This window comes from Rhinatrema bivittatum, chromosome 1 (genome assembly GCF_901001135.1).
Source record: "Rhinatrema bivittatum chromosome 1, aRhiBiv1.1, whole genome shotgun sequence".
NCBI lineage: Eukaryota > Metazoa > Chordata > Amphibia > Gymnophiona > Rhinatrematidae > Rhinatrema > Rhinatrema bivittatum.
The window spans coordinates 335,757,667-335,779,529 of NC_042615.1; the positions used below are offsets into that span (position 1 = coordinate 335,757,667).

Below are 21,863 nucleotides of genomic sequence, written 5' to 3' on the forward strand. Positions count from 1 at the left end.
ATCAGGCTGCAAGAGTCAATAAAAGTTCCCATAGTAAGTTCATGATTGAAGCTGCAAATGTGAGATTAGAGGACTTTCTGGTTTCTGCCAGACTCTTAAAATAGTATTGATCGCCAGAAGGAAGATTTTTCATTAGCCAGAGTTTGTGCTCTGGAAATGTGTGGAAAGGCCAAAAAGTGCCAGGATTGGAGTGAATGGAATTCGAAAACCCCGCACTGAGCAGGCAAATTGAAATACTTTTTTCCAAAATGATTGAATTGCCGCACATCTCCAAAGCGAGTGTCCCAGATTCAAGATTTCTGTCTTGCATTTTAAGCACTTGTCCGTGCCCGTGACTTTGGCCAAGTATGTACAGCATTGTATAAAATACATTTGATGGAACACTTTGTATCTGGTTTCCCGTAGTAGCGTATTACATATAATTTTTGTAGTGTGTAATTAAGTGGAGGGGTATGCATCAAATGAAAAAGAACATTGAAGTTCTTGCTGCCACTTGGACCAAACCACCTCCAACGCCCACTTCTTATAGGTATGATCAAAAAAACTGGTAATAGAAAAAAATGGAGTGGCAAGAAGGTTCTGCAACATCAAACCATTCCAATAAAAAATTTCCAGCTCGGGTTTTGCAGATCTGTTAATGTGAGAGATTTGATGTAATGACTTACCTGAAAATAATAACAAAAAAAAAATCCTGACAAGGCAAGTCATAGCGTTTACATGCATTTGCAAAAGTATAAGAGAACCATTATTGTTGAATAATTGGGAGATATAAAACAATCCCTTACACTCCCACCTATGAAAGATGGGTGAGCTCTTACCTGGGAGGAAGTCTGTTTCCTCGGAGTGGGAGGAAAGGAGACACCCCACGAGGTACTGCAGCTTTAGATAACACCCAACGCCAGGTGTTTCTAAGCGGATATAAAAGGATATCCAATTATACATTGGGTGTTATTGATGAGTACGGTGCTTGAAGCACATATCCTAAAGATAGGGGCAAAACCAGTTGTACTTCCAGATGGGTATCTAAAAGATGTGAAGTGTGCATGAGCCAGTCCCCCAATTTGCCATAAGTTTATAGCATGATTATTTATTTATTTATTTATTTATTGGTTTTTATATACCGGAAGTTCCTGTATACAATACATATCACTCCGGTTCACATTTAACAGATATAGCTATCGCCGGGTAGACGGTTTACATGGAACATATTAAATATAATATAATGAACAGAAGAACTATAATACAGTGTAATATATTATATTAAGAAACAACTAAGATCAACTTAGGTAACAACTTGGAACAAAAAACTGACTCAATGTGAGCATTACATTATTGTCTGGTAGGCCTAAACCTCACTTAATTATTGGGTTCAGAAGAACTTTTAAAGCTAAGTGGGGTCCTTCCCCCTTCCATAGGAATAGAGTTATACTTTTATGATATTTCTTTAGGGAAGCGTTCGATAATAAAATCAGGAGGACTCCTAATACATACAACCACTTAGGCAAAATCATCATTTTGAGTAAATGATTATGGCCTGTTAAAGATAAAGGGAGATGTATCCAAGATGAGACTAAAAGTTCTGTTTTCTCTTGTAGTTTAGAGATGTTAGCTTTGTATAGTTTAGAAATATCCTATGTGAGCCATATCCTTAAGTATTTAATTTTATTCCCTGCCCACTTCAAAAGAAAACTATCCCCCCACAGTTCCTGGCCATTCGAGCCTAACATCATTGTTTCCGACATATCTAAATTCAGTTTAAAGCCTGCAAGAAGTCCATATTCTGCAATCACCTCTAGTGCTTTCGTTAGAGATTTAACTGGGTTAACCACATGGAGCAATAAATCATCTGCAAAAAGTGGCTATTTTAAAAACCGATTTGCCAAATTCTACCCCTTCAACGTGGTTATCATTGGTCAATACTCGTAAAAGGGGATCTAAGGACAAAACAAATAGGAGAGATAACAGGCAGCCTTGCCGTGTGCCTCTTTCTAGAATGAAATCCTTAGAGAAGCTTCCATTTACCTTAATCAGTCAATCATCTTGCCAGCTTTCTTTCCTAAGCCTCATTCTCACTGAGGTGAACGGACTCTGCACAACCTAGATTGCAAAAGCGCCTTAGCCTTCTACCTGGAGTGAACAGCAGGCCACAGACAATCCATGCAACTCTTCATTTCTTTCGACAAGAATAATTGGAAGTTGCTGTATCCAAGCAGACCTTGTCCAGCTGGCTAGCGGACTGCATCTCTTTCTGCTTTATGCAGGCAGGTCTTCAGATAGGCAGCCTTGTTAAGGTGCATTCCATTCGAGCCATGGCAGCCTTCATGGCCCACTTACGTGCGGTCCCCGTGGACAAAATTTGTAAAGCTGCGACATGAAGTTCTCTCCACACCTTTGTTGCCCATTACTGCTTGGATAGGAAAGGTTGACATGACATCCATTTCGGTCAGTTGATCCTGCGAAACCTTTTCAGCAATTAAACCCAACTCTTCCTGCCCTCAGGCCCCTTGTTTGGTTCAGGCGGACTACCTCTGTTGCCTCCAGCACTAGGTTGTTGTGCCCTTTGGCACCTAGTTAAGTGCTGAATGACCCGTGCGTATACAAGAGCAGCCTGTAGCTAGGTATTCACCAACATGTGAGGACTACCATCCTGCTTGTCCTAGGAGAAAGCAGAGTTGCTTACCTGTAACAAGTGTTCTCCTAGGATGTTAATCCTCAGGAAATCCATCTGCCATTCTATGTTATGAGACTAAAGAGGGACTCCATGTGGATAGTAGCATGCTGGGCATGCTCGGTGTGCTTAGCCAAAGTTCTAGAAACTTTGACAGAAGTTTTCTGTACCAGGCTCCATCTGATGTCACCCTCATGTAAAGACTAACATCCTGCTGTCCTAGGAGAACACCTGTTGCAGGTAAGCAACTCTGCTTTTCCTGCACCCCAGTAGCAAGGAAACTAGACCTTTTAGTATAGGATACAAAAATTTCCAGGGTTTGGAATAGTAAGTTTACCCCCCCCCCCCCCCAAATGTGGTGTTGGCTCTTAAAAGAGCAAACAAATCATGGATATACTCTTACTCCACTAGGGAAGGATCTCAGGCTGCTGGACAACTTTGGCAAAAAGGTTTTCCAAAGCTCTATGCTTAATGTACAAATTTCCACTCACCAATTATACATGGTTCAATACTTACATGAGTGTATACAAAAACTGAAACCTTTTTTTCCACTCAGTGAAGATGGCATTGCATATCCTCAGCCATTCTTACATGCAGAAGAGTATATATGCCACCATCTTTGATCCATCTATGAAGCATTTGATACCATGGCTTGCACCCCGACAGTGTCTGTCAGAGCGTGTCTTGGGACTTTGTCGAGAGCTTGTGCGATGATGGCACAAACTACTACAAAAAGTTGGACATCCCATGCCTAGGTGATCACCTTTTCAGAGAAAAGCTTAGAGAAACAGTTTCTCAAATAGAGGAATAGAATGTGGCAGTCCAGTCTATCTGTATGGGATAAGAACAATATTCTTCCGCAAGGCATCCTTACTATGCTTTTGAAAGACCATATTTCCAGAGATGCCCCTTCTGATAATTTCAGTGATACCAAATGCCGCCTCTGCTTTCTTAACGGCAGCAATTTCTGGCTGCACTCAACAGCATGAACATAGTCATCCAAAAACAACACAGAAAGTACAACCAAAGCCTGGACAAAGTTTTTGACCACCTTTCAAACCCAGCACCCATCCTTACCGGTAGAGGGGAGGGTCCACTACTAGCTGGAGGAGTGTTACAAGGTCACCAAAGATCGGTGGGTTCTCAAAATTGTGGTATCTGGATACCGCTTGCATTTCTTCTGGCTTCCCATGCTTCCTTATTGCTCAGCCTTCAATCTGGATCTGTCTCACTTGACGCAGCTTTGCTTAGAAGTGGAGTTGTTTCTTAAACAGGCGATAGAACCTGTTCCTCCCCATCCCTGTGGCCAGGGATTCTAGTCCTGCTAGTTACTTATCCCCCAAAAATTCAGGGAACTGAGACCCATCCTGGATATAAGAAGCTTGAACAAGCATATACTTCAGGAAAAATTCAAAATGAATTCCCTCCACACAATTCTCCCCTTCATACAGAGTGGGGAGTGGATGTATGCTTTGCATCTAACGGATGCCTATGCTTATGTTTCCATCCATCCCTCCCACTGGCATTCACTGAACTCTTCCCAATATCAGTACAGAATGCTCCCCTTCAGCTTCTCAGCAGCAAGGAAGGTCGTCACCAAGTGCCTGGCAGTAGTTGCAGCTCATCTGCGATGTTAGGGCATCAGTCTTATCTTACCTTGATGACTGGCTTATGATGGCAAACTCTGAGGGAAGGAGCGTAACTCCCTTCAAAAGTTAGCACAACTGCTACAGTCCCTAGGATTCTTAGTGAGTTTCAAGAAATCAGCTCTGATTCCCTCCCAGAAAATCAAATTCATTGGCGCTTGGTTAGAATATCTACAAGAGAGGGCTTTCCTTCAGTCAGACCAGGCTGGATACTTTCAGATCCCTTGTGTCCAAACTTGACTACAGATCAGTCAGTGGCCAGAGAAGTTCTATTCATTCTGGACCACATGGCAACAGTGATTCATTTAGTTTCACTAACTCGCCTTCATGTATGGCTCCTGCAGTGGGGCCTTCACTCCCAATGGGACTAGCTCACTCAACCTGTGTCAACCAGAGTGACAATTTCACAGCAAATAAAATAGGCTCTACACTGGTGGCTAGATCCCTACATTCTTCAGGAGGGATCTCCACTCAGTCTACTTCCTCACCAAGTCACATTGGCAATGGATGCCTCCACAAAATGTTGAGGGACCCTTTCAAACTCAAGCAACGTGGTCATTTTGTGGAAAGTCAGTTTCAAATTAACCTTCTAGAATTGAGTGATCAGATATGCTCTAATAACTTTCACTTGCTTCCTTTAGGAAAAGATTATTCTCATTCAAACGACAACCAAGTAGCCATATTCTTTGTGAACAAACAAGGAGGCACAGAATCATGGGCTCTTTGCCATTAAGCGATAATATATGGGAATGGGCATGCAAACATCAGGGTGTTTTGCAAGTGACTTTATTTCCAGGAATCTCCAACACATTAGTAGACCACCTCGGCAGAGTATTTTGACTACAAAAATAGTCTCTTTAGCAGTCAACAGCCAACAGACTATTCAGTCTATATGGTCTCTCCACAATCAACCTGTTTGCGTCAGAACAAATCAAGAAACTGGAAAAGTTTTGGTCTATTCTTTCAAGTGAACTCAGATCAGTTCAGGATGCTCTTTTGCTCAAATGGAATGCAGATCTCATGTACGCTTTTCCACTAATTCCACTGATAGCCAGAATGGTGCAAAAAGTGCTCAAAAACTGGGCCTGTCTGAACCTCATAGCTCCAGCATAGCCCAGACATGTGTAGTTAGCATATCTAGTGCAGCTGTTCAGCAGTTCTCTGATTCTTCTTGGATCAGATTCATCCTTATCTCCAGAAGAGGGAAGTCTGTTTTATCAGAACGTTTCCTCACTCAGCTTGTTGGCTTGGATTTTGAGCGCTCAATAATCGTCAAACTGTCTCTATCCAAGGATGTGGAGGACATTCTATTGTCTGCCAGAAAACCATCAAATAGAAGAACCTACAGGTTTAAATGGAGAAGGTTCTCTACATGGTGTCTATACAATACCTTGGGTCCGTTCGAACCCAAGGAGTTACTAAACTACTCATTCTGTCTGATTCAGTTCTGAACACCTCATCAATGAGAGTACATCTTCATGCCATAGTGGCTTACTATGCTCAAATCGAGGGCAAGCCTATCTCAACTCATCTGTTATTTTCCAAGTTCATGAAAGGTATATGGTATACTCAACCTTCAGTCATAAACCACCTGTTCTCTGGAATCTAAAAGTGGTTCTGGTACAACTGATGAAGATACCATCTGAGCAATTAGTCTGCTGCTTTCAAGTTCCTAATGTGGAAAGTAATATTCCAGGTAGCAGTAACCTCAGCTAGAAGAGACAACAAGCTACAGGCTTTAGTTCATTACCTGCCATCTACATAATTCTTCACAATAGGATGGTGCTCTGCAATAACCCAAAGTTTCTACCAGAGGGTAATATCTGCTTTTCATATTCATCAAGCCCACACTAAAGGCGAGAAAATATCTTAATATCTTAGACTGTAAAAAGGCCTTGGGCTTACTACAAGGGAAGAACTCTGCTTTATCATCAGGCTTCTCAATTATTTGGCTCCTACAATCCAAACAAACGGAGTGTAGCAGTGGCCAAACATACATTGTCCAACAGACTGCATCACACACTGCTGTACACTAGCGGGTTTACAAATTACAGAGACCATCAAGGCTCATCAATTTAGAGCCATGGCTGCATGGGTGGCTCATTCTCGGAGCATTGCCTCTCGAAGATATCTGCGAAGCTGCAACATGGTTGTCAGTATACACCTTTGTGTTCTATTACTGTTTGGACAATCTCTCAAGGAGTGACAGTAAATTCAGGCAAGCAGTTTTGCATAGCTTGTTCACACAGTAATCCCCTCTCCATGGTGGGATCCTGGTTGCTTTTTTCAGTAAACGCTCCACTGCAGCCCTCAGCTTTACAGTAAGCAAACTTGCTTTTTCAAAGGATGTTTTCCATAGATAGTAGGATGTTAGCCATATTAAATACCTGCCCGCCTGCCTAGAGAGGCAGGCAGGTATTTAGTATGGTTTTAAAATCAACTAAGGGGGCTCATGGGGCAATGCCCAAGCTGGAATTCCTGCAAAAGTTCTGGGAGCTACATTCTCTGTACCACTGGATGACATCATCCACATGCAATGGCTAATCCATCCTGCTATCTATGGAAAACACAGTTTATAGTAAGCAAACTAGGTTTATATTCAGGCCACATCATTCTTTGCCTTTACCTTTTTCTGTTTGGACCTGAACAATGACTCTCTCTTAGTCTGTGAATTTTTTTATAGGTTTTTATGTTGGCTGATTGCTGGGATTTTTTTTTTTATTTTTTTTTGGAAGGGGTGCACTGAGCAGATGTTGATGATATTCTGCCTTTCCGTATGTTTTTTTTATTGATCATGTTTGTGCCTTGCTCAGAGCTACTTCTAATGATGCGTGTAATAAAGTATAAGTAAATAAATATTGTACCTTTTTAGTACAATAAAACGTATCACCTCATATTGCTTCACTTTTATTGTCGAGCATAGTAAACAGAATGTTCCCTTTTACGCATACATTCACTTACATACTCTTGGGGGGGGGATGGGGACCAGCAAGCAAAGGGAGGCAACGAGGAGACACTTCCTGCCGGACCCTTGCTGCTCATAGAAATAACATTTATGGTGATAACTTCCAGTTATGGATGATGCATAACAGCATTTAAAAAAAAAAAAAATCCATTTAGAGAAATTCAGTTGAATAAAGAGGGGAAAACAAAGGATTCCTTGACAAAACCAGTCCACGAAGCGATGTTAGTACGGCTATATAATTAGAGATGGAGGGGTACGGGAATTAATGTCTCAAATTATAGAGAGGTGGTCGGGCTTGCTCTGCCGACTTACTGAAGAGAGCACTAATAATAGTGTTAGCAATTCATGCAGAAGGATGTACGCCTTTAAGAAGAGAACCGACAGGGTAGTGCACGCCAGAAGCGCCTAGCAGAGGAGAGCAGCTTTATATTCTTTTTAAGGAAAAGTAATCTCTCTAACAATTTTTACGCTAGTTAGTATTCTGAGAGGGTTGCCAACGTTTGAACATTGGTCATAGTTGGAGGCATTCATCACAGGACAGGTAAATGCTTTGTTTCTTAACTTGGCTCAGATCTTGAGAAGACTCTGTCTCCTCATTGCTGTAGAGTGTCTGAAGAGATCTTGATGATGAAGCTCTGAGGCTGCTGGTGAAATTGGGGAGGTGTGCATAAAATTATGCACAGGAGTGGAGCTCTGCAGAAGGCACGGGGTTTTCCCCGTGCTGGCCCTAATGACATTTTTGGCGGCACGAGCAAATGATGCCGCTGGCCACACATTTCCAGCTATACTGCCATTTACATGGCTGGGGGAAGAGCCCAAACTTTGCCCAGGGCTGTTTTGAGTCTGGAAATTTACTGTCCCTAAAGTAAAGGAGTATTTGACTTGTAGATTACTAGTTATTGAAAGAGAGCAAGAGAGATGTTTGTATCTCCCGATGGTGGTAGGAGCAGATTGTTGGCAGTGCAGAGAGGCTCACAGCATAACTTGAAGGACACTTGCTAAAGAGGACATGGCTTTGTTTGTTACCTGATGAAACTTACCTCGCTCACTGGTAAATTTACCTGGCAAAAAAGTGTACGAGCAGAGCGCAGGCTTTATTTCTGCATATGCAGTTCCATTTCGTATGGACAATGTTTTCATACATCTCATAACTATGTTTCTATGTCATTGGGCCATGCACTCCTAGCTTTCGGTTTTCAGGTTGGCTGGGAGATGGTGTAGGGGCAGCGCTCATAGAAGGAAGGCCGAAGAAAATTCAGCCTGTGGCTTTCTGGTATACCTGACTGTGCCCTAAGTCACTACATTGGCACCAGTGCGCCCTCTCCTGTAGTCTGGTGTTGCCAACAGGAGGAAGGAAACAGGAAATGACCTGCACCCACTGCGCAGCAGCCGTTTCAGGCCCAGAAAACGCTTAGCAATGCCCTACATCTTCTGTCTGCTAAGTTATTCCTCTCCTCATGCTTTTCCTTTTGCAGCTCCTCTTACCAGCTCTGTTCTGCTTATGCTCCTCTTCCTCACAGCTTTTCACTGAGCCCTAGGTTCAATGCTGCAGCGCCCCTGGCTTCTCCTCGCCCCCTCCCACCCCCAGGTTCCCTTGTGCTTCCTTCTTTCCTCGTCACTGGCTCTCATTCCTTTTACCCCTTTTGGCTTTTTTTTTCTTCTCCCCCTCTTTCCTGCTCACTCAGGCCGGTACTATAATGTGCGCTGGGCTGAGTGCACTGTTTTACCCGCAGTTGGACGCGCACTTGTTGATGAGGATATTAGTCATTTGCCCAGGTTATTGAAAAAATAAAAAAAGTGCGGCCCGAAAAAGTGTACAGAAAAGCAGAAAATACTGCTCGTCTGTACACCCTCCAACTTAATATCCTAGCGATCTTAAGTCGGAGGAACCCAACGATGTTCAAATAAATAAATAAAAATAAAATGTGCCGGCCCGTCAGGGTTGGAAAGTGGATGCTCAATTTCACCAGCGTCCGTTTTCCTAACCCATGGCTGTCAGCGGGTTCAGAAAGCCAGCACTCATAAAATTGGGCGTCTGCTTTCCGAAACCACTGACAGCGACCTCTCCTGTGCCAAGGAGGCGCTAGGGGCGCATAATCGTCCCTAGCGCCTCCTTTTAGCATGACCCCTCATTTAAATACAGGTTTGCCCGCCCAGGAGAGGTGGCTGGATGCGTGTTGGGAGAGCGGGCGCTCAACACTGAGCGCCTGTTTTCCTGGGGACCTTACAGAATTGGCCTGATTGTCAGGCCTGGTTTGTCGATAGGCACGCTAGGCCCTTGGGGGGGGGGCGCACAGGCTGGCTGATGATTTATTGTCTTCCATCTGTACCTGATCTCACTTGGCAACCAACAGTGCTCTGCCTCCTGATCCAACCCCCTCCAGTCCCAGACAAGCATGCAGGGAACAAGATGAGGGGTGGGGGTGAGCCTGGCGAGCAAAGGAGGTCATTTTGATCAGCTTAACAGGCACTGAATGTGAGGATCATTGGGGGATGAGTGTGGATCAGCTGGTTGGGCAGGGGCAGAGGTTGTGAAAGAGAAGGGATTAGTGCTGGGGTGTGTGTGTGTGTGCCAAACATAGAGATTAGAGAGGAGGATGCAAGGGGAAACGAGACCAGAGGACAGTAGGGACACTTCCTTCCTCTTTCCCCCTCCATCCCCAGTCCTCTTTCCTTCTCATACTCCTCCCTTCTATCCCCTGTCCTTTCACCTTCTTCTCACCCCATTCCTAGTCCTCTTCATTTCCTCTGCTCATCCCTGAAATCTCACCTCTCTATTGATACTTAAAATTCCTTTTCCTCACCGAATAAAAAAAAATTAAGTATACAGACAAGAGCAAGTCTGTAACTAATTTTTTTTCTAACGTAATTTAAAAGCTGGAAATGTTTGCCAATGTGCTACAGGATTTTCCAGCTTCTGCCCCAGAATCTACCCCTGAGCTGCTGCTGCTGCTGCAAACCGTACTGGGGGGCGGGAGACACGACAGCAGCAACAGTGCCTAGGGGTGGCTAAACCCTAAGTCCGTCTCTGTTCACTGCACCCTCATTTTCTCTCCTCTTCTTTGCGTTCTCTCTCTCTCTCTGCGCTTACTTCCTGCTTGCACCTATACAGCCCTCTCCTGTGTCACTCGCCTGCTTTAATTCTCAGTCGCCACCGGTGAGCTGACGGTCGGATGTGTCATGCCCTGGTGAGCTTCCTTATCCTGCTGCTGGTAATAGGGAGACCTTTCCACATTTACTGGGTACATTGCGAGGCATAAGTCAATCTGAAATGGTAAATCCAGAATTACTCTCAGAAGTCCTGATTGTTGTTTTCCTGCACTAACTCCATGCTGCCTTCTCCCTCCCCCCGCCCCCCCCCCCCCCCAATAATGTGTTCTCTGCTTAAATTAGCCTGCCTACATTTCCAGGAGGAGCAGAAATGTGAATTTATTTTTCTTTGCAAAAAATGAGGTACAGGGTACATTGTAATACCCCTATACTGAGCAGTAAGCTTTTTTTTTTTTTTCCCCCTGCCTCTCTACAGATCCCAATTACCTCATGGCTAACGAGAGGATGAACTTGATGAACATGGCGAAACTGAGCATAAAGGGCCTGATCGAGTCGGCACTGAACCTGGGCCGAACGCTGGACTCCGATTACGCCCCTCTCCAGCAGTTCTTCGTAGTGATGGAACACTGCCTTAAACATGGCTTAAAAGGTAAGGGATTTCTTGGAAGTCAAAAACAGAACCAGTTTGCAATTAAAAACACGAGAGAGACGTTCGGCAGTTACATGAGTTTCAGGCTTTGCCAGCTGGCATGCATGACACCTAGCTAGCAACTAATCATCGCCGCCTCCTGCCGCTCTGCTTCTCTTCATTAACCTTAAACGGTTAATGATTTCTAAACTGAAAACTTGGGGGGGGGGGGGTAGCATTGGGATTTGTTTTATTTGGCTGGCGCAGAGTTTTGTCTTCAGTTGTTGGATGTCTTGGATATTTTTTTCCTTGTGTGCAGCATGTTTCTATCTTGTCATAGGCAGGGTCATTTTTATATCTCCCTGAATAGTGATAAAGTCTGCATCTACAATGTATACACAGACTTTACCGGGGATTTTTAAAGTGAACCTGCGCCTGCAAATGTTTGCCAGATGCGCACGGAAGCATCCGCACACTAAAGGTATGCCTGCTTCCAGCAGGGCCTAACATATGCGTGGTAACCTACACGTATATTTCCTAGAATAAGAACGCATGGACTGAGTCATATCCTCGCCCTAACTACGCCCTCTGGAACACATGTTCCCAACATGTGCAGAAGTACGCTGGAAACCGGGTTCCACACATACTGTTATATGCCAGTAGAGTCTGTTTTAACTCAGATACAGAGGGAAGCATTTACACAAAAACATGATGGCAGAAAAAGATCTTATGGCCTATCTAGTCTGCCCATCCACGCATCTTCTTGGCTCTACAATCCCTACCATTCCCTCAGAGATCTCCCTTGCTCATGATTTCTGAATTCACATACTGTTCTTGTCTCCACCACCTCCACTATTCCATGCATCCACCACTGTTTCTATAAAGAAATATTTCCCTATTACTTCTGAGTCTACCCCCTATACTCTCATCTCATGTCCCCTCGTTTCATCGCCTCCCTTATATTGAAAGAGAGTCTCCCGTGTACTGATACTTCGGGGGTATTTAAATATCTCTATCATATCTCTCCTGTCTTGCCTTTCCTCTAGGGTATACATGTTTAGATCTTTGTCTGTCCCCATACATTTTAAAACAAAGCCCACTGATTATTTTAGTAGCCAACCTCTGGACAGACTCCATCCGGTTTATATCCTTTTGAAGGTGCAGTCTCCAGAACTTTACCCAGTATTCCAATGAGGTCTCACCAGAGACCTATACAGGGGCAGTATCACCTCCCTTTTTCTGCTGACCATTCCTCTCCCTATGCAGCCAAGCATCTTTCTGGCTTTTGCCATCACTTTATCCACCTGTTTGGCCACCTTTAAATCATCAGATGCAATCACCCCCAGGTACCACTCTTGTTTTTTGCATAGAAGAATTTTACCCCTAGACAGTACCATTCCCTTGGGAGCAGGGGAGGGAGGTGGCGAGTTTCCTAGCAAGGGCAGCAGACTAACTTGGAAGCTAAGAACTTAAGGAGAAGGAGTGCTTTTCTGAAGGCTGTCAAATCTTGCTCACCTGACAGCTGGACAATATCCCTGGTTACAGCAGTGACTATATGGGCAACTGGGTAGGCCAAATGTTTTTCTCTGCTATCTACTGTTAGTGTGTTGCCAAATATCTCTAGATGGAGTTCCCATTTAGGCATGTATGGAAAAGGTCTCTTACCAGTCTCCGTATTCTTGAAACTCAGAAAATCACCCAATAGACTAATGCATACGATTACTATTATTACAATACCATTCATTTTATAGCATATATTTAAATAGAAATTCAAGTAGCTGCATTCATTTGGGATCTTGGAGGAATATACAACAGCAAGTCAGGCTTTGCTAAAATATCCTGTAACACACGAAGACTTAGCTTCCACAAGTGGGCAACAAGCCAAATCGCTTTCTGTCGATCAGGTAGGGTGGGGAGTTTTCTCAGTGCTTAGATCTGCGCCCAGGTTCTCTTGCAGAAGACAAAAACTCTTTTTGTGGGTCTTGCCTCTTTATATCTTCAGCAGCTTGTATCCCCCGTCGATCACTGGACAGTCTGTGGCAATCTCCTCTCTGGACTGTTCTGGCTTTACCAGCATGATGTTTGCATGGGTTGTTTGGGGAGAGTGGCTTTGTGTATCTGTGCACACACACAGACACTGCAGAACGTTTCACAGCAGATAGGATGTCTTTCCTGTTCATACCCCTATCAGTCCAGACTCCTGGGATTATGCCTCCCTTCCAGCAGATGGAGACAGGGAAAGTTGCACTGGCATATAACCCGGAGTGCCACCTGCAGCCACTCGGTATTTCTCGCTCTCCAACACATGGTAGAGTTGCAATCCCTGCAGTCTGGGGAAAAAAAAAAAAGAGATTGAAGATATTTGTTAGTGTCCCTCCCTGGAGGTTGTTAGGCCCTGGTGGGGCTGACCCTCCTGGTGTTGAGAGGAGCGAGCAGGGGGTTGGGCACCTTTCTCTACCTCGGCTTTTGGTTTGGCCCTTAATTCCTTAAAGGTTCAATTAGCGGCTCTTGCCTGTTTCAGGGACCAGGTGAATGGTGGCTCATCCTAATGTGGAGCTATAAATATATAAATTCCTGGTTCACTTTTTAGAAGTAATTTTCTCTTTTATTTCGGCAACTCCTTATTTGTAATACAAGCTTTAAATGCAAGTCCAACTTGCTCCCAAATAAAAGCGTGTCTTTAAAGGCAATTTGGAAAGATTAGCCTTTGAGGTCACATCAGCCGACCAATTTCTCAGCCACAACTGAAGCCTGGCTGCTACTATGGAAGCCACTCCTCTGGCTGAAGAGCAGACCAAATCACAGCTGGCATCTGCCAGAAAGGCAGCAGCTGGCTCCATAACTGCCCTGGAGTTCACTCCAGAGTCATTGATCTCCTGAGAGAGAAGCAAACAATATCGAGCCACCAGGAAACAACAAGAAATGATTTGCAAGGTCATTGCCCATGCATCAAATGTTTGCTTAAGGATAGTCACGATCCTTCTATCCTAAGGTATCATAGAAACCTTAGAATATGATGACAGGTTGGGCCAGCATCCATGTGCAGGTCATGTTTGGTAGTGTTGGTATATTTCCTTTCCTTGTTCAGCCCAAGCTCTTGATTGCCTCCAGATGGAAGTGGAATGATCCACCAGAGCTCTGACTGGTGTCGAGAAATATAGAACATTTTTTAGGTGGAATGTCCAGTGTTTAAGTTTATAGACCAGGTTTATTTATTCTGTAAAATAAGGTCATTTCTCCTAGGACAAGCAGGGTGGTAGTCCTCACATGTGGGCGACCTCATCCGATGGAGCCCAACATGGAAAACTTTTGTCAAAGTTTCTGAAAGCTTTGACCAGCACATTGAGCATGCCCAGCATGCTGCTATTTGCACATCCACGCGAGGTCCCTCTTCAGTCTCTTCTTTTCCGTGGTGCAGTTACCTCGCAGTTCATGGTGCTCTTGCCTTTTTCTGGTTTTCTCGAAGTATTGGGTCTTTTCCTGGGTTTTTCCTCGTCTGGTCCCCCTTCGTGCTCTGTACCTCCTCGGTGTGGTAGGTTTGTCACCTTTTTTCCAACCTTGCCATTGATTCCCAATTCACTGTGCAGTGGCCGCTGGTCATCGACCGCATGCCGGGGTTTTTTCACAGCATCAACTGGTTTTTGGTGGTGTCCCCAGTGCCCGCGGACCATGTCCATCACGGATCCGCATGAGGTCTGTATCCTCTGCCTGAGGGCCTCGCACATTGTCCGTGGGTGTCCATCTGGTCACACAGAGACCCTCAAGGGCCATCAGGCGCGTCTCAATAAGATGGAAAATCTATTTGGGGTGCCTAATTCTACTCCTCCTTTAAATCCCTAGACCCCAAGAGGTCGCAGGAAGCCTCTCGACAGGCTTCCCCTCATTATCCCTCTCCCATGTCCTTTGAAGGATCTTGGGGACGATGAGAGAACCTTGATGATCTCAACACTCTTCCGCACTTCAGGATCCTCTGCTTTCTTGGCACTGGGGAAAGCCGGTCCAAGCACAGAGGGTGATCACATAAGCATCACCACCAGTCGTCGACGCACAGTTCTGGGCCACCACTGAAGCGCCACTGACCATCGGAGGCCCAATCCTCCAGTATCCCCGGTAGTCCTAGGTGTTCCCCACCGATATTGGTGCCGGGCACCGTGCCTCCTTGGGGATCAGAGAAAGAGCCGGTGACTCCTCGTCCCCCTTCCTCAGTCCTGGCTACACTGGACTTTCAGGAGGAGGTGCTCAAGGTGCTTCAGAGCGTTAAGCTGCCAGTGCCACCAGCTTCCACACCGGTGCCCAAGCCCCCACTGTTTGTTTTAGCACCCCTGCTAGAGCATCTGGATGTCCTTTTAGGCACCCTACCGACGCAGCCAGTGGCCGAGGGACCCTCGATTCTTAAACGGCCACCAATGCCCTCCACAGAGTGATCCCGGTCTTCCAAGGAGGAAGACACAGGTGATGCTCTAGTTCCGAGACCACGATTTTCTGAGCTTCTGCTGGGCCCATCCAGTCTTCTGCAGCCAGTCCCCTTGATGCCAGGGGAACTATCAATGCCCGCTGTTCCTGTGCGGCCTCCGAAGCCATTGGAACCCAGAGCTGATGCCCCTCAATGGCCTCGTCCACGTCACCTGGGTCCTAGTGAGGAGGAAGGGCCTTACAACCTTTGGAGAGATGATTCTACGGAGATGTCCTCTAAATATTCGGACGACCCCCTCTTGGAGCCCTCCCCGCCGGAAGAAAGGTATTGGTCACCCTCTGAGGACCTGTCCTTCGCAGGGTTTGTAAGGCACATAGCTGAAGCCATCCCCTTTCAGTTACTCACGGAGGAGGATGCACGGCACAAAATGCTGGAAGTGTTCCAGTTTGTCGACGCTCTGAAGGAAATCGTGGTGGTTCCCATCCACGATATCTTCAAGGACCACCTCTTCCGCATTTGGGAGTACCCCATTTCTTTCTCCCCCGTCATCAGAAAGGCTGATGCCACCTATTTGGTGCAGCAGGCCATGGGGTTTGAGAAACAGCACCTCCCCCAAAAGTCGGTGGTTGTGGAGTCCACCTTGAAGAAGGCCTGGCGATCCCGCACCCACGCCTCTGCCCCTTTGGGGAGAGAGCACAAAGAGCTTGATGCCTTGGGCAGGAAGGTCTTTTAGGGTGCTATGCTGATGTCCTGCATCACCGCCTAACAGCTCTACATGACCCAGTACAACTGAACCTCTGGAAGCGGTTCCAGGACTTTGCAGAGGGGCTGCCTCAACAACAGCAGCAAGTCCTCTCTGCCATCTGGATCTAGTTGCTGGCAAGCACGAGGTGTGATTCACCTATTATGTCTTTGAGACAGCGGCCCACATAGCTGCGATGGGCATCGGTGCCCGGATGATGACATGTCTTAGAGCCTCTGACCTCCAGCCGGAGGTCCAGGAATGGCTAGCCGACCTCCCCTGCACAGGTGAAAACCTCTTCGGGGACAAAATCCGGGCTGCGGTAGCGCAACTTCAGGATCATCATGACACCCTTCAACCACTGTCCTCTAGTGCCTCTGAAGGCCTGTCCTCAACCAGGAAGGTCCTCCAGGCCTGGATCCCGGAAGCCCTTTTACCAGCAGAAGAAGTATTATCCTCCGGCCTCCCAGGCTAATACGCCACGCACTGGTTCCAGGGGCCATCCTCGCCAACAGTGAGCTCCTAGATCCCAGCTGGCATCCCAGCAAGCCCCAGCCACGGACTATTGACTGGCAGCGAGGGAGCGGAAGTCAGTCGACAATATCCCTGACACCGGATCCCCCAGTAGGGGGCAGGCTTTTCGGCTTTGCCCATTGCTGGGAAGAGATCACTTCGGAGCGATGGGTCCTTTGTCATCTGTCAGGGGTACTGTCTCAACTTCAGCCATCTCCAGGGACCTCTCCCTCATGTCCATCGTTTGGGTTCATCCGTCCAACAGGTCATATTTCAAACAGAGCTCTCCACCATTCTCACAGCAGGTGCGGTAAAGCTGGTCTCTCGTTCCCACAGGGCTGAGGGTTCTATTCGAAGTATTTCCTCAACCCAAAAATGAATGGCAGCTTGTTCCCCATCCTCTGGGCATTGAACAAATTTCTCACAATGCTAATCCCCCTCCTCAGCGGAGGAGACTGACTTTGCTCCCTCGACCTCAAGGAAGCATACGCTCACATAACCATTCTCCCTGATCACAGGAAATACCTCTGCTTTGTGGTGGGGAAGGTTCATTACCAATACAGGGTGCTGCCCTTCGGGTTGGCTTCTGCCCCCCGCGTTTTCACCAAATGCCTGGCAGTGGTGGCGGCCTATCTTAGAAGTCGATTGGTACATGTCTTTCCATACCTCGATAACTGGCTGATCAAGAGTGACTCCCGGGCAGGGGCCCTGAGTGCGCTGGCTCTGACGGTGCAGGCGCTACAGACGTTGGAGTTTATCAACTACCCCAAGTCTCATCTCTGTCTGTCTCCTCAGCTGGACTTCATAGGGGCCAGGCTGGACACAGAGCAGGAAAAGGCGTTTCTGCCCAGGGATTGGGCTATCGCCTTTGTCCAGAACAGTTGGCAGGCATCCGCCTTCTGCTTCCGTCCATGTGACCCCTCTCGCCTGCCTGTGCATGCGGGGAGGGCTCAGTGGACTTTGTTGTCCCAGTGGCGACAGGCCTCCCAGGACCTTGAGACTCCCGTCACAGTCACGGACCCTCTGCGAGCATCTCTGTCTTGGTGGGAAAACCTCTCCAATTTGGAGATGGGGATTCCCTTCCATGTTGCTCCACCTCAGGTGATCTTCACCACAGATGCCTCTCCTCAGGGCTGGGGAGCCCTTGTGGACAGGATCCACACGCAGGGTCTCTGGACTGCCAGCAAAGCCCGCTGTCAACTAAACATCCTGGAGCTTCGGGCGATCCGATGTGAGCGTTCAGAGACCGGATGTCACACAAGGAAGTTCTGATCCAGACGGACAACCAGGTAGTGATGTGGTATATCAACAAGCAGGGTGACGCGGACTCATTCCTCCTCTGCCACGAAGCGGTGCAAGTGTGGTGCTGGGCCCTTTCACAGGGGATGTCTCTCTCCGAGTGACATACCTACTGGGTCATCTCAATGTGCTGGCGGACCACTTAAGCCATACGAGTGGTCCCTCAACCCGGAGGTAGCGACCGAACTATTTTGCCAGTGAGGTACGCCAGATGTGGGACCTCTTTGCCTCCACTCACAACCACAAAGTGAGCAGATTCTGCTCCTTAGTGCCAGGGGGCAGACGTCCATCTTGCGATGCCTTCTCCCTCCACTGGGGGAGGGGTCCACTATATGCGTACCCCCTTCTACCGCTCCTCTTGAGGACACTGCTGAAGCTTCAGCAGGACGGAAGGACCATGATCCTCGTGGCCCCGACAAGTTTGGTTCCTGCTTCTGCAGATTCTGTTGACTAGGGCACCCATCCGGCTAGGGACGTCACCCCATCTCATTTCACAGATCAGGGCACCCTGCGCCATCCAAACCTCCAGGCATTGGCTCTGACGGCTTGGATGTTGAGCGCGTAGTCCTCCAGCCCTTGGCGCACTCAGACTGTCTCCCAGGTATCGGTGGCTTCTTGGAAGCCTTCCACCAGGAAGTCCTACAGCTTGAAGTGGAAAAGAATTTCCATCTGGTTCGCAGGACATGGTTTGGATCCTTTCTCATGTCCCCTTCCCCGGCTGTTGGACTACCTGTGGCATCTGCCCGAGTCTGGGCTTCTGACTAGCTCAGTCAGGGTGCACCTTAGCACTGTTAGTGCATACCATCGGGTTGTTGCTGTGGCGCCCGTTTCAGTGCAGCCTTTAATAGGCTGTTTCATGCAGGGCCTCCTCCAGCTGAAGCCCCCTCTGCAGCCCTAAATTGCTTCCTGGGATCTTAATGTTGTCCTGGCGCGGCTCATGCAACCTGATGTTCCTCACCTGGAAAGTCATATTCCTGGTGGCAATCACTTTGGGTCGTAGGATCAGTGAGCTTCAGGCCTTTGTCACATACCCTCCTTACATGAAGTTTTTCCATGATCGAGTAGTCCTGCATATGCATCCTAAGTTTCTGCCCAAGATTGTCATTGATTTTTCACATCAATCAGTCTGTTTTACCCACCTTTTTTCCGAGGCCTCAATCCCACTTGAGGGAATGGGTTCTTCATACTTTGGACTGTAAAAGGGCCTTGGCTTTCTATCTAGTTCGCACTGCCGGCCACAGGCAGTCCACTCAGCTGTTTTGTGTCCTTTGATTCCAACAGGCTGGGAGTGGCAGTGGGTAAACAAACCTTGTCGAATTGGCTTGCGGATTACATTACATTCTGCTATGCGCAGGCGGGCCTTTTGCTAGCCGGCAAAGTAAAGGCTAATTCTGTGCGGGCTATGGAGACATCGGTGGCTTATTTTTATGCAGTCCACGTCGAAATCTGCCAAGCCGCAACCTGGAGTTCTCGTCACACGTTTGCAGCTCATTATTACTTGGATTAAGACTGGCGTCAGGACAGTGCTTTTGGTCAATCCGTCCTGCGCAACCTGTTCCAGGCCTGAACTCAACTCTTCGTGCTTCTGTGGGAACCAGACAATCCCCTACTGACCTAGAGTGCCGCAGTTGTGATGTGCCTGTGGGCACCTTGTGCGGTCGCTGTTGGTCTCTCTTGTTCTCAGGGACAGTCTGGAGCTTGGTACTCACCCACATGTGAAGACTACCATCCTGCTTGTCCTAGGAGAAAGCGCAGTTTGCTTACCTGTAACAGGTATTCTCCTAGGACAGCAGGATGTTAGTCTTCAAGATTCTCTGCCACCTCGCCATGGAGTTGGGTTCTCCTTCTGGTTTGTTTTATTTTTTTGCTCGTAATTTTTCCTTCTATGTAACGAGACTGAAGGACCTCACATGGATGCACAGATAGCAGCATGCTGGGCATGCTCGGTCTGCTGGTCAAAGCTTCTAGAAACTTTGACAATAGTTTTCCGTACTGGGCTCCATTGGATGATGTCGCCCACATGTGAGAACTAACATCCTCTATGCAAAAGGAAATTTTTTCCAGCCTATAACAGAATTTTGCAATGCTACAAAGTTTCCCCCCCCCCCTCCCCAGCTCAGGTTAGGATTCCAGTATAATCTATGAATTTTATTAATTGATTTAACATATTTATATACCACATACATTACTGTTGCTTGCATCTATACTGTGTCTTTTTTTGCTTTGTTAATTAGCAATCCAAGGGCTGCTTTACTAAGCATTTTTCCCCATAGACAAGGAATAGGAGAAAAGCCTTAGTAAATCTTGCCCAAGGTTTGTTATTTACATAAGATTGTAAAGATTTGTACTGTTCAGGTCTCTTATTGACTCTGTAATGACTTACCTTATACGTTTGGAGGATAATTTTCAAAGGGACTTCTCTGTTTTAGGTGCAGAGATTATCTTTTAAAAAATTGCCCACTCGGTAGGCAAGTAAACCTATACATGTTTACAGTGTGAGTGTAAGTTTTACCGAGACTGTGCAGAAGCATCCCAGGGCATGGATTTGGGGGCAGGGTTTGCATCTGCATGCATACCTGCATTTGAAAAGTAAGTAAATTTTCCTGCGGAATGTATGCACACCATATAGCAGGTACAAGTGTGTGTGCATACATTTGATGGGGTAACTTTTCAAAGCAGGCTTACGCACATAAGCCTGCTTTGAAAATTGGTGTCATTTTTATGTTAAATATTACAAAATTACCTCCTAGATGGTAATGAATTAAAGCAATAGCAGGTAAAAATGGCAAGTGCCATCCAGACTGCCTATTTTCCCTTCCTGTTGTAGTTGTTTGATCTCTATTTATTTATTCCTTGTCCTTTGCAGCTAAGGATGCTCTGTGCTTAGCCCAGGCCTTTGTTTTTTCTATGTTTGTTTAATTCTGTTTCTGCTTTTACCATCTCTACTGGAAGATTGTTCCATGCGTCTACCACCCTTTCTGCAAAGACATATTTCCCAGTTTTGCTGCTTTCAGCCTCATAGTGTGAAATAATATGAAGAGAGAGAATTTCAAGGTAGTCTGCATCACTCAGTAAATCAGTTGGTAATCTGAACTGCATTATTAACCAGTAAAGTTCATTTAGAATACATCTTCTGTCCATAACCACCAAACTATGATAACGAAAATACCATGGTCAGACCACTATATCATCCACGTAAACTTATATTCAAATTGTAAACTCACAACAAGAAAAAGCACAACTAAATCCTTCTCATACCGTCCACCTTTTTGCATCGAAACTCTTCAAGTAAATCTACAAACTGAACTAACAAACAGACCTATCAAACACAGAAAACGCAACATCATCCTGGATTACCATAACTAGAACTGTAGCAGACAAGATAAATCCCATGATAAAGAAAACTATAAAAGAACTAAAAAATCAGAACCTTTGGTACAACGACAACATCAGAGCAGCCAAACGGATACTCAAAAAAAAAAAAAGAGAAGTCACGGAGAAACAACAAAACAACCCCACTACTTAACACATACAGAGCACAATTAGCAGAATACAAAAAAACTTTTACACTAACAAAATAAACAAATACCAACATAACCCTAAGATGCTGTTCAACATAGTAAAAAGCCTAACCAAATCATCTTATGATGATCAGTCACAATCAACACCAAAGATCACTAGTAACGACTGTGCAGATTTCTTTAATGAAAAAATCAAAATCCTCATAAAGAACAACCTAAAAAATGACTCACAAGACCAGAAAATACAGAACATTCAAACAAAAAGCTGGCCCAACTTGAGACAGCATCTTCTCTGGAAGTCCAAATGATCATTAAAAAAATGAACCCAGCCAAACACCCTATTGACGCCATAGCCATTACAATGATAAAAAATCTTGAACCATCAATAACTAAGACGATAACGTGACATCGTAAAC

At 46.0% G+C, this 21,863-nt stretch overlaps 1 protein-coding gene across 10 annotated transcripts in view; it reads left to right on the top strand.

Annotated features, from left to right (window-relative positions):
• RUFY3 (RUN and FYVE domain containing 3) overlaps positions 1-21,863 on the top strand; it is a 263,821-nt gene that overhangs the window by 106,742 nt on the left and 135,216 nt on the right. For all 10 annotated transcript variants that reach the window (XM_029598577.1, XM_029598631.1, XM_029598639.1 and 7 more), the window contains one exon: positions 10,806-10,979. In XM_029598577.1, the coding sequence (XP_029454437.1) occupies positions 10,806-10,979 (174 nt within the window). The remainder of the gene's footprint in view (positions 1-10,805; positions 10,980-21,863) is intronic.